Source organism: Gopherus evgoodei, chromosome 3 (assembly GCF_007399415.2).
Source record: "Gopherus evgoodei ecotype Sinaloan lineage chromosome 3, rGopEvg1_v1.p, whole genome shotgun sequence".
In the NCBI taxonomy this organism is placed as follows: domain Eukaryota; kingdom Metazoa; phylum Chordata; order Testudines; family Testudinidae; genus Gopherus; species Gopherus evgoodei.
The window spans coordinates 99217875-99230343 of NC_044324.1; the positions used below are offsets into that span (position 1 = coordinate 99217875).

Below are 12469 nucleotides of genomic sequence, written 5' to 3' on the forward strand. Positions count from 1 at the left end.
TTGCAACCCCTCCTTTGATGGTAAAATAGGTTGAGGACTGTTCTGTAGGCTTCAAGGCATTCATGGATAATTGAGCATAACATCAGGCATTATGGATAACATTAAGTCTGAATGAAAATCAATGCAGTTGCAGCCGGAGGCCTTTAAATCTCAAATATCTCTTTTGTTGGAACCACCATGCACAGCAGTGACAGTGAGCCATGCTCCCCAAACTTTCATCAGGTCCTCTACTACAACCTGACCTAACCTGAAACTTCTGATTAGTACCTTAACTTGAACCTCCTGCTGCCTTCTTCTCTCCTGGATATGTCCTTCTTCTTAGGCCTTGTCTCCACTAAGGGAGAAATTCGATCTAAGCTACACAGTTTGAGTTACGTAAATAGTGTAACTCAAATCGACGTAGCTTAGATCTACTTACTGTGGGGTCCACACTATACGTCGATGGAAGACACTGTCCCGTCGTCGCCCCCTACTCTTCAATCCAGTGGAGTATAAGAGTTAACGGGAGAGCGATTTGCTGTCAATTTAGCGGGTCTTCACTAGGCCCGCTAAATCAACCGCTGATGCATCCATCACCGTTCATCGATCCCGTGGTAAGTGTAGACAAGTCTTTAGTGTCAAACTAGAATTATCATGGGTAAATAGGTACATCTTGTCATGCGTCTCTTAAACAGCACCAGAAGAGTAGGGAGTTTTCTTATTGCTTTCACTAACAGTGGGAAATCTTGTTTTATTTCAGAGAATGATGAGGAGCAGGAGGCTCTGCCATCTTTGGACAAGCCTGGCTGGTATTCCCATCTTTATGAACTGCTGAAGAAGATGACAGGCAAGCCAGAACGCAAGGTATTAAGCAAGAGAGGGGCAAGTTTATCTTAATAGAGCCACTTACTACCATTGATCTATTTATCACCAAATGAGCGTGAATTAGAACCTTATTACTGAATGTAGTGCTGAATAATCCCATTGAATTTCCATGGAGATTACTTGCCGTACTTTGTGCTTCACCTAGTAGTAAACACTTGAAGAAAATGCCCAGTAGATATTAAATCTGGGTCCTATTAGTTAATTTGCACCATAACTCTCCTAGTGCTGTTGTTGTCTGCATGATTATTTGTTTAGCAGTACCAATGGGCTTGTGTACAATACACAAGAATACAGTTCCTTCCTGCAGAGCAGGCAGTCTAAAAGATAGATATGTGCTGGGAAATCCAGTATTGAGGATAAAATAGTGGTTCTTGTATTTATTAATACAGAACAGCAAGGGAGAAGTTGACTAGTTACATTCAATTTCTAGGAATTATAGATATTTACTGCCTTTCTCAAAAAGGAAAAATAAATGTGGTACAGAATATATATCTGATTATGCATGCGTGTGTATATATCTATTCTGTGTCTGTAATAAAACCTGTGTAATCTTTTCCTGTAGAGAAAACAGATGAACAAGGTTGCGTAAATAAAAACTTGGACCATTGTGTCACCCCATTCAATGGGTGAAATCCTGACCCCTTTGAAATCCATGAGAGTTTTGCCATTGACTTCAAAAGGGCCAGTTTCACCCAATATGTAGGGCTATGCATGTGAGTACAACACAGAAGGTTCCATTCAGAAATAAAGAGAAATGATCAGAGTTTTCCTTTGTTTCAAATATTTCCCAAATGTGTTACATTTTTTTTAAATTCTGTTTTATCTGCTTCTCAGTTTTACTTCACTGCTGTCTAATATGCTAGTTTAGTCAACCAAAATGCCCTAGCAGTGTTGTCCTATGTGCCACTCATATTGCAGTGTTCAATTGTAATGTCAGTGGAAGGCCAGGGCATGGAAGGTATTCAAAGGCAAACCAAGATGGAGTGAAAGGCCTGCAGTGAGGAGACTTTTTTATAAAAAGAAACTAGATTTTAATAAAACATCCATTTGTTGTGTCCAGATAAACCTAGAGAAATTTTTTTTGGTTGTTTTTGAAGCTTTCTTTCTCTAGCTCTGAAACACAGTTGCTTGTGTTTTCCTCACACACATAGCACTTTTAATTTGCTGCCTCACTTTTAGGTTGTTTATTTTGGTGACAGCATGCATTCAGATATTTTCCCAGCCCATCACTTTAGGAACTGGGAGACTGTCTTCATCTTAGAGGAACTTAGAGGGGACGAAGTTATGATTCCTGTGGAGACTGAATCTGAGCCCTTGGAGAAGAAAGAAAAATATGAGATAAGGGTTTCTTGCAGCTGTTTCCTCGAACTAAAAAAAAAAAAATGAAAAAGAAAAGGTTAGAAATAATTATAGGACCACCTGAACTAAGTAGAATAAGAAGAAACCTACTAGTAGTGATGCAAGTCTTTTGGCAGTGCCTACATTTTTCATGCCCATTCATGGCTGTATCAAAATTGTGCTATCATATGACAACTAGACATCATAAGGCCTCTTTTTACAGCAAGGCAGCACTAGTGCCCTATGGGCTGCCATTTCCTGACACTAAGCTAGCTGAACTGTGGTTCAAGAAATGTGGGCTTTAGATTTTCATTCACATGAACCTTCCCTGCTCCCATGAGCCAAATCTCTAAACCTGCTTACCTTCAGCTCTTGCAGTGGAAGCCAGTCTTCTGAAATGAATTCAGGTGTATTCCACTGTGTATTACCACAGTCTGCTGATGTTTCCTATTCACAAAGAGAAGCTTCTCCGAGGTTGGTCAACTACAGCCCCTTTGACAATGATCTTAAATAAATAATTAAAAAAACACTTTCTAAGTTAAAGGTAGCTGGGAAGAAACTCCATTGATCCATGCCAGCACCACTATCTGCCCGAAACTCATCCAAAGAGATGCGGGGAGGATTGGGCTGTGGCCCCTTTCTTCTATCCACTGATCAGCAGAACTGCCAGGGAAGAAAGAAAAGAGTGTGCCGAACCTATGTAAAGGGTGGCAGAGCTGCACCTGCAGCATACATCCCCATGGAACTGCAGGAGGTCTGCTGCAGCAAGGCTCCTCTGGGTACCTGCCCCTCCTGAACACAGGCACAAACTAGCCCTATACTTTAAGTGGGAGTGTGCCTCCCAGTCTGGGTAGAGAGACAGATGCTAGCTCTGCTTGAGCTGGCACACTATAAACAGCAGAGTGGATGTTGCAGCAGCACAGATGTCAGCACAGATTAGCCACTTGAATACAAGCCCCCCCAGCCCCCTGAGTCTTTATTTATTTATTGTGCCACTGCCTGTACCACAATGTCCACATGCTATTTTTAGTGCTCTAGCTCCAACAGAGATAGCTTGTGTCTATGCCAGAATGGGAGGCACCCTCCCAGTTGCAGTGTAGACATGTCGTACTGTTCTAATATTCTCTTATGTCTTCCTTAGAAATTGGTGCGGTTAGAACTGTTTAGCTTCTCATGTTATAATCTCTAGCAAATGGGAAGACAGCGCTTCTCCATCTTGAGCTCAGATATCTGGAATTAGAGCTGTCAGAAAGTGGGGAAATAATTTCACAAAAAATGGTGAAATTTTAAAATTGTTTCCATTTCAGAGTTCAAAAATGAAGCACTCTCATTTGTGGGGGGGGGGGGATATTTTAATCTAAATAGTTTTTTAAATGATTTGTTTACCTGCCTGAAACCGAGTTTTTACTAAACAAAACATTTCAGTGACAATTCCAATTTTGCAATAAATTTCACAGAAAATTTTGCAAAAAAACAAAAAAAATTGATAATACACTTCTACCCCAATATAACGCGGCCCGATATAACATGAATTCGGATGTAAAGCAGCACTCCGGGGGTGGAAGGGATGGCTACACAGTCCAGCTGATCAAAGCAAGTTTGATATAACGTGGTTTCACCTGTAATGCTGTAAGGTTTTTTGGCTCCCGAGGACAGCGTTATATCGGGGTAGAGGTGTATTTTTGAAAAGGCCATTTTTAATGAAAAATCTGTAAAAAAAAATTTCAACCTGTTCAGTTTTGAATGTTTCTTCCTTTGATATGTTCCTAAATACATCAGTGATACCCTTCTGACTGAGAATAAATAATGTTTTGTTACTTTTTGAAACTATTTTGTAGGGAGAAGTATTTCTTGCTATTCAAAATATAATTTGAGATGGAGACTAATACCAGTTCAGATATCTTTTTGTTTTTAATCTGGCCATGTTGCATATTCAAACACCCATCCACCCCCATTTTTGTTACATTTTGGAGGGAGAATGGGGGGAAAGGGTGTAATGTGAAAAGTAGATACTGAAATATGAGTTTGAGTGAAATGGAGTAAAAATAAGGATTGTTTCTCCACATGCCGTCCTTTTATTATAAATATCAAATATATTCCTCTGAACTACACTGTTTTCTAAACTGAGTTCAAAGAAGGGCATCAAAGTCAGTGAATAAGTAAAAAAAGTCATTAAAGTTCAGGTTCTTTCCTGTGTCACAGAGAGGCAAGAAGGAAGGCAAACACAATCTTAAGTCTTCTAGCAAGAGGAATGCATTACTTAGTAATAAGGAAAAAAGAACAAAGTCATAGCTCTTTGTATAGGTTGTTAGCAAAATATGGATTGCATTTATATTAATAACGTTTTTAAAACTACAAGCTTTACTGCACAAATTCCAGCTGTCTCTTAGGTGGAAACTCTGATTGCACTAGTTTTTCAAACTAATCCTTGCAGCTTTTTTTTTTTTTTTTAAATTCACCACAACTAAGACAGTAACTGCTTAGTAAATGGAAATTACTAGTGATTCAACCAAGTCTTCTCAAATATGTTAAATACATAGTTGGGATGAATCAGAGATTGTACATTTACTTCATCAAAACAAAGAGCCAACACTTATTCACAGTTCCTCTTCCTGTAAATTTCTCGGAACCATAGCATAGGAAAAATTCTTAGTATGCAAATAAATTTCCTAGCATTGTATGATTTTTGGATTTTATTTATTTGCACTGGATAAAAAGCATCTGACCTAACATCTGGTTTGTTCTTCAGAAGAAGCGCTTTCTCTGTATTTGCAATTATCAAGTAGGAAATTGAGACTTTTAGATAAGAATTTGATGTTTTGCTAAGGTGTAGTATCTGTGATAATAACATGCAGTGTCTCAGTCAAATGCCATCTCTCCCACACCGAATCTATGCTCAACTTATATCCACTGCTGGTGACAGCAAGTAAGCAAAGGCAAAATGAATTGTGTTGATTAAAGGAATCTGAACTGTGGGGGCCCATTGAAGGTCACTGGTATTATTGAATTGCCGTGCTGTTCACAGGGGTCTGAACAACAGATCACTTCCATATCTCTGCAATTGACTGCACAGGACTAACTTAACAGGACTAGTTCAAAACAATTCCCCTCAGATTCTTACAAAGGTGGTGGGTTTTTTTGGATTTTTTTTTAATTGTCCTAATCAACCTCTCCTATTAACCTTTGGGTGAAATGGGGAGAAAAGCTGATTCAAAGCTTTCACACAAATTCAGTTTGTGTGAAAACTGTGTTCAAATAAATTGTTGCTTATAATAATAATAATAATAATAATAATAATAATAATAATAATAATAATAATAATAGTTTTGGAGTAGTACCCACAGTGTGCAACATGCTGTATACACATATAACAGAAGGTGCATATCCTGTGGCTAAGAGCTAATAATCTTTACAAAATAAAAATGTTCTTACTTCCAATTTAAATAAACGTGGTGACTTTCCCCAATTTTTAGGTGTTTACATGAAGTTTGTATAGTTGAGGGAAAACCGTTTTTCTAAATCCGAGGTTTTGATCTAAGACTGTCATGGCTTCTTTAAGGGATGAGGAAATTAATGCAAGGAATTTACAAAGCCACTTTTTCAGGGAACAAGAACAAAAAGTTATTCTGTGGCCTCTTTTTTTTTTTTCCTGCTCTCAAATGATTAACGTGTTTTTGGACCAAAGTAGTTTATGCCTGTTGTCTCCAGTATCTTTTTTTGCAGGTGCTCAGCATCTAGCAGGATCAGAATTCATGTGATTAAGGAAATTATTGTAATGTTACATCTTCTTTTCATCTTGGTTCACTCCCCTTATATTCTTTATAGAGACTTTGTAAATGATGTTTTATTTATTTCCCATTCCTTCCTCTTTCTGTCTTCTCCTTTGCTGATCCATCATACTCTGGTGGAAAAGGCTGGTTCCTACTGAAATCCTAGGAAAAACACTAGCTGCAAGTATATTCACAAAGAAGATACAAATTTAATGAGTGCTCTTTTGTTTCCAGTTATATATAATGTTTCATCATTAAAAGAGTTAGAAAATTAAACAAAAAATACCCGTCACTCACAACCTCAGCAGCTAACAACTTCCATTTTCATTAGTTATTTTGTCTTTCTGCTCGTAACTAAATTTGTCATGCAAATCAGATGTAAAGTTGTGGTAATAGTTGTAGGTTTTTCAAGTGTGTGTTATAACAAAATTAGCAGTTCAGCTGCAAACGATAGACATTCTTAATGCAGCTCCTCAGTCAGTTACAGCGTATCACAAATAATTAGTGTGTGAAATTAGGATGTCCCTAGGTTTGGGAGGTTGGTTGGTTGGTATGAGACTTTCTTTTTTCTCTTTCTGTATTTTAAAAGTGTGGCAGACTCCCATCAGTGAAAACTCTAAAGACAATTGGAATCTGTCCCAGAATTTTGAAAGAAATGAACTCTCAGCAGTTCCTCCGTGTGTAAAAACTCTGACTATAGGAACGCATGTAGTGACAGGAAATTACTGACAGATATTGTGGACACCAGCAGTGAGCAGGACCCTGGAAACACTCATTTTACAGAGAGGTTGTCTAATAGTTAGTTGGGGTTGCAAGCCGGGTCCCATGAGTTTTATTCCCAACACTGCCTCTGAGTGACCTTGGAAAAAATCACTTAATGTCTCCGTGCCTGTTTACCCATCTTTATAACGAGTATAATAATATTTACAGTAGCCACCTGGGTGGGATGTTGTAAGGCTTAATGAATTTATGTCTGTGAAGCAATATGATGTCCTTGGGTGAAAGGAATTATTATATTAGTGCATAACTAATTATTTATTGGACTGAATGGGAATTTTGTTTTAGAAATATCTAGTTATAGTGGTCACTAATCAAACACCTGACATTTACACAGTATTAGGGGCTTTTTCCTGTGTTTTCTAGGCCCACATCCCACTGCTGATCTCAATGGTCTGGCCTGCAGGATCAGCCTGAGAGAGCCCAAGAGCAGGGCTCCCTGCTTCAGGCAAGGCCTTGGGCCTGCCTCCTGTACCTCATCCACATGCCTTTAGTGAGCCCTAAACTTGGTACTAAGTGTTTGGAGAATCAAGCCTTTAACAGTACTGTAAGGCTTAATCAAGGACTGTAATGTTAAACTGATGTCTTTAGACTTACATACTATGGACCTGATCCTGCACTTAGCCCTCTCAGCTGGTGTAAATTGTCAGAACTCCACTGAAGTCAGTGGAGCTCTCACACTTTACACCAGCTGAGAATTTGGCTCTTTGCACTGTACTTTGAGGGCAATGGGACTATTCACAGTAGTAACCACTATGCTCAGTATCAAGTGTTGGTGGGACCAAGCCCTATGATGGGTAAAAGACAATGGTGTGGCATAAACATGGATTCTATATTTGTTAACCAAAAAATTGACACAGCTGGGAAATAATATTACTAAAAGATGTAATCATGGTACGTAAACAAGATACCTATAGATTTTGCTTTTCTAAATGTTTGATTTTCAGTTTCATTTTTTCCATCATTCCCATTCTCCTTTTTGAGTGTTTATATCTGTTTTCTTTAACTCTTCACTATTCTGACCAGAAAAAACCCCTACAACTCCGCTCTCTTACTATTTTTATTTGCTAATCTACCATTTACAGATTGAGAAGTTAATGTTTCACCCGTGTTTTAGGACTGGTTCCCATTCAGGTCTTTCATATCACTCAGACTTTTGGCCATGTTCATCATGGACTAAAGACATCTTACTAAATATAGGGCCAGAATCTCTTCTGCTATCTTCTCCTTTTGACTAATCAGTTGATGCAAAGCAGCTGTAACTAGTCAGATGAGAATCCCCCCAGCAGTGAGGTGCTCTCAGCTGGAGTACAGCAGGTAGAGTTTGCTCCTGCACCAACTGCTCTCAGCCCCCAGTATAGAGGGCATGTTTGGAGAGGAGGAGGACAGGGCAGAGAACAGCAGCATTCCACCAGTTTTGGCTGACATATGATTCCTTAGGGACCGGTACAGAACTGATATAATTTCGAGCAGACCCTGGGATGCTTCAGCTCAAGACTGGGGCTGGAGTAGCTGTGGTTTCAGAATCAGGGATCTGTAAACAACTTTCAGATTCCAAGCAGATCTTAGCACAATGAGAATCTAGTCCAAAGGCCTCTCCATTTACTCTTTTCATTTTAATATATAGATTGTAGAAAGAGCGCTACTTTGTAACTGCAGTTAATAAAGGCAAAAACGATAGTAAGCATTCAGGAAGCTTTTCAGACGTTTGGGAAAAATAAATGTCTTGAATAAGCAGTCAAGAGGTCCTGTCAGAATTATTGTAATCAATGGTGGAATAGTATGGCGCAGTATTTTGAGGAAGCCTCTGAAAGACATGACCAGCTATCTGTATTTGGGACTTTGAAGGTCCTAGCTGGATATTCATTCTCATGGCTTCTGCCAGTTAAGGACAAAAATGGAAAATATTAATAGGATATTGATGCACAACTTGAGCACTGGCATGAGCACTCTTGTGAACTAATAATTAAACCCCCACCAAGATGTAAACTACAAGTTAGTCCAAAAATGAACCCAAATGAAAATAGGCTGGTAACATTAGAGGACGTGATATTTGTGGCTGAAAAGTTACAGAATGATAAAGCGCCTGGTCTTGACAAAATTATATCGAACAGCTGCAGAGTGGAGGCCCAGATTTAGTTCACTGGTTTTACTGAGTTGCCTTAACAGCTTGGGAAACTGATCACTTTCCAGAAGGTTTGGAAAGAGGCTGCATCATCATTTTTTCAAACAGTGATCAGCTTGCTCACACAATAGAGGAATAACATCGCTGTCAGTCCCAGGGAAGGGGTTTACAATCATACTACTGAACTGACTGAAATACTGTCCCAACCCAAAAATGAGAGACGAACACTGTGGTTTCCATACAAACCACGCTATATACGTTCTGTGGGATGTTATTGGCAAGCCAGACTGACAAAAGGAAGTTAACATTGTATTTATAGACTCAGTGCTGTGGATATTGCTGCACCAGTCCAAGGTGCCTCAGGACTGAGTGTACCCAGTGGAGGAAATGTACCATGGTTGCATTACAGACTTGTTTTCAGTAAATCAGTGGTACGTCAGGGATGCATTCACCCAGCAGCCTTATTTCCTATTCAAAGAGACTATCTGACCACAAAGTTGATTTAAGCCAAAGTAGGAGATGGAAAGTTAAAGATTCTTTAGAGGATCTCAAGTATGCAGATGATATTGCCTTACTTGGAGAGATTACTGACCAACTACAGCTGATGCTGGAAGAGCTGAGAAAAAATTAGGTCCTTGCAGCTGTGCCTGCTGAGTCTCTTGATAACCTAATGAGTCGGCCAGGCTGCCTGCCGGATGCCCTGCCTGATTGGCTGAGGAAGTCAGCAGGGTGGTTTTTAAGCCCGGCAACAGAAGTAGGTCATTGGCTGCTCAACACACACCTCCATGGACTCTCTGCCTCTCTGTGCTCTCCTCACTCCAAGCCTGCTCCTGCTTTGCTCCTTCAGTGCTCCAGCTCAGATCCTACCCTGCACCCAGCCTTTTTCCCATTCTTTCCCAGCCCTGCTCCTGCCTTCCCTGAGTCGAGGTAATCCGGCTGTGTCCCGCGGCTCTGATTCCTGGCTCAGACTCTGTCTCAACCCTTAGCTCTGGCATTCGGAGTCTGACTTATGTTCTGATCTTCAGCTCTGATCCCCAGCTCTGATTCTGCTTTGAGTTTGGACTCTGGCCTTTGGACTCTGAGCACTAGGCCAGACTCCTGTTCCAACCAGTAAGCCTGATCACCTGCGACCTGATTCCCTGACAGACTCTGTGGGACTTAATATCCTTATCTGTGGTGATAAAATAAAAGCTGTGGATGCCTCTTATAAAACAGAAAAGAGTGATCTGCTGACGTGCACCCAGATGCAATAACATTGAATGGATGAATAGTTTTACATTAGGAGGCTCTATAACTGAAGAAATCACATGTCAGATCAGTCTTGCATCAATGACAGTTCAGTATCTTCAGAGGCATCTGTGTGGTTGGCAGGATGTCTGCGTGATAACTAAGATATGAGTGTTCAGTGCAGTACTGATGACAACCTTGCTATAGAGCAGAAACATGGCCATAAAAAACAGCTGAGGAGAGGAAACTAAACAGTTTTCAGTTCAAAAGTTATGGTGTATGTTAACATCCATTGGTTTGATTTTGTTTACAAATGAGGAGATACTTAGACAATCCCAGAAAGTTGCAGTCTTGCACCAGTTGAGAACAAGTAGACAGCAATGGTAGGGTGTCAAGGTTTTTTCCCCCACTTTGAACTTTAGGGAACAAAAAGTGGGGACCTGCATGAACACTTTTAAGCTTAATTACTAGTTTAAATCTGGTATTCTGCCACCAGCCAGAATTTAGTGTCTGGCACACTTTCTGTTCCCCCAAAACCTCCCTAGAGAACCCAGACCCAAACCCCTTGGGTCTTAAAACAAGGAGAAATTAACCATCCCCCTCCTTTTCCCCCCCAGACTTTCCCCTCCCTGGGTTGCCCTGAGAGGCTTCACACCGATCCAAACTCCTTGGATCTTAAAACAAGGAGGAATTAACCATCCCCTCTCCTTTCCCCCCACCAATCCCTGGTGAGTTCAGACTCAATCCCTTGGATTTTAAAATAAGGAAAAATCAATCGGTTCTTTAAAAGAAAGCTTTTAATTAAAGAAAGAAAAAAAGTAAAAGTTATCTCTGTAAAATCAGGATGGAAAATGCTTTACAAGGTACTCAGATTCATATAGACTAGAGGGACCCGCCCCCCCCAGCCTTAGATTCAAAGTTATTGCCAACAGAGGTAAAAATCCTTCCAGCTAAAAGACACCTTTACAAGGTGAGAAAACAAACATAGGACTAATCCACCTTGCCTGGCTACTACTTACAATTTTGAAACATGAAAGACTGATTCAGAAAGATTTGGAGAACCTGGAATGATGTCCCGTCCCTCTCAGTCCCGAGAGTGAACAACGAACCAAACCAAAAAGCACAAACAAAGACTTCCCTCCACCAAGATTTGAAAGTATCTTGTCCCCCTACTGGTCTTCTGGTCAGGTATCAGCCAGGTTTACTGAGCTTCTTAACCCTTTACAGGTAAAAGAGACATTAACCCTTAACTATCTGTTTATGACATAGGGTCATGTCCAATGTACAGAAGAAGGTACACTTTTACAGTATGTTTATAGAGGTGAGGTGAAAGGAAGGAGAGCACAAGGCTGACCATGAATGTAGTTGGAAATGCAATTTTTGAGAGTTTTAACATGCCTAAAACCTCCCATATTGACTGTTGCTGAAGGAAGAAGACTTGCAAGGGATGGGTCAAGATGGAAATCCTTTCCCCACCATAGCCAAGTGGATCTGCTGCTGCTTCTTAGGATTAGAGGCAAACTGTTGCCGTCCATATGGCTTTGGAGGTCAGACACTGGTTCTTAGAGGCTGTGGGATTTTTGCTGCCCAAATTGACATAAACAACATCTAAGTTCCTGTCAGTGGTTTACTAATATATTTAACTGCAAAAGTGAATGAGCAAATCTTTTTACTGCAGAAAAAAAATCTTATAATGTTGATGTATCTGGGATAAATGAGGGGTGAGTATAAATTGCTAATGTGGCACCTCTTCACTGTCAATCTTTCCTAAACACTTTTTTTGGGGGGTGGGGGGAAGAGAGATAAATGGGTGAGTGTTTTCCTGAATAATCTTCTGTTTTACTGCATGAAGAATATAGGATGGTAATGAGTGACAGGACTGCAAACTATTAGCTAGGTTCTGAATAGTGCAGCCCATGGATATCAACCAGAAATCTTTCACTCTGCAGGGGGAGTGTGTGGAGCAAAAACATTTCTACCCCATTCCCACTTCTACCCCCACCCCACCCCACCCCACCCCCCAAAAAAAGACTGCTGAGAAGAACTATTCCTGGGCAGGGGGCCTAAGAACCAGGCATGCAGGCAAAATGTTTTTACGCATAATCCATTGGCTGGGCAATGATCCTGTCCACAATAACCACACACATTACTCATGATCGTGCTAAGACTGCCTGTACATTGAGGCTGTGTGTGGGGCTGCAGCAGGTCAGAGTATGGGTGCATTCTAATGCTGGTTTTTGCCTCCAATTTTTTGAACCATATGTGGGGGTATTAGTTACTAAAGGGTGTCCCAGATTCACTTAGCAATTAAAAGTTCAATTGTGATTTAATCACAGCCATGTCTTCTGCACTGGAAGGCATTGTACTT

At 40.3% G+C, this 12469-nt stretch overlaps 1 protein-coding gene across 1 annotated transcript in view; it reads left to right on the forward strand.

Moving 5' to 3' along the window:
* NT5DC1 (5'-nucleotidase domain containing 1) overlaps window positions 1–12469 on the forward strand; it is a 238906-nt gene that overhangs the window by 192949 nt on the left and 33488 nt on the right. Inside the window, 2 exon segments of the mRNA XM_030556165.1 lie at window positions 740–843; window positions 2044–2208. Coding sequence (XP_030412025.1) covers window positions 740–843; window positions 2044–2208 — 269 coding nt within the window.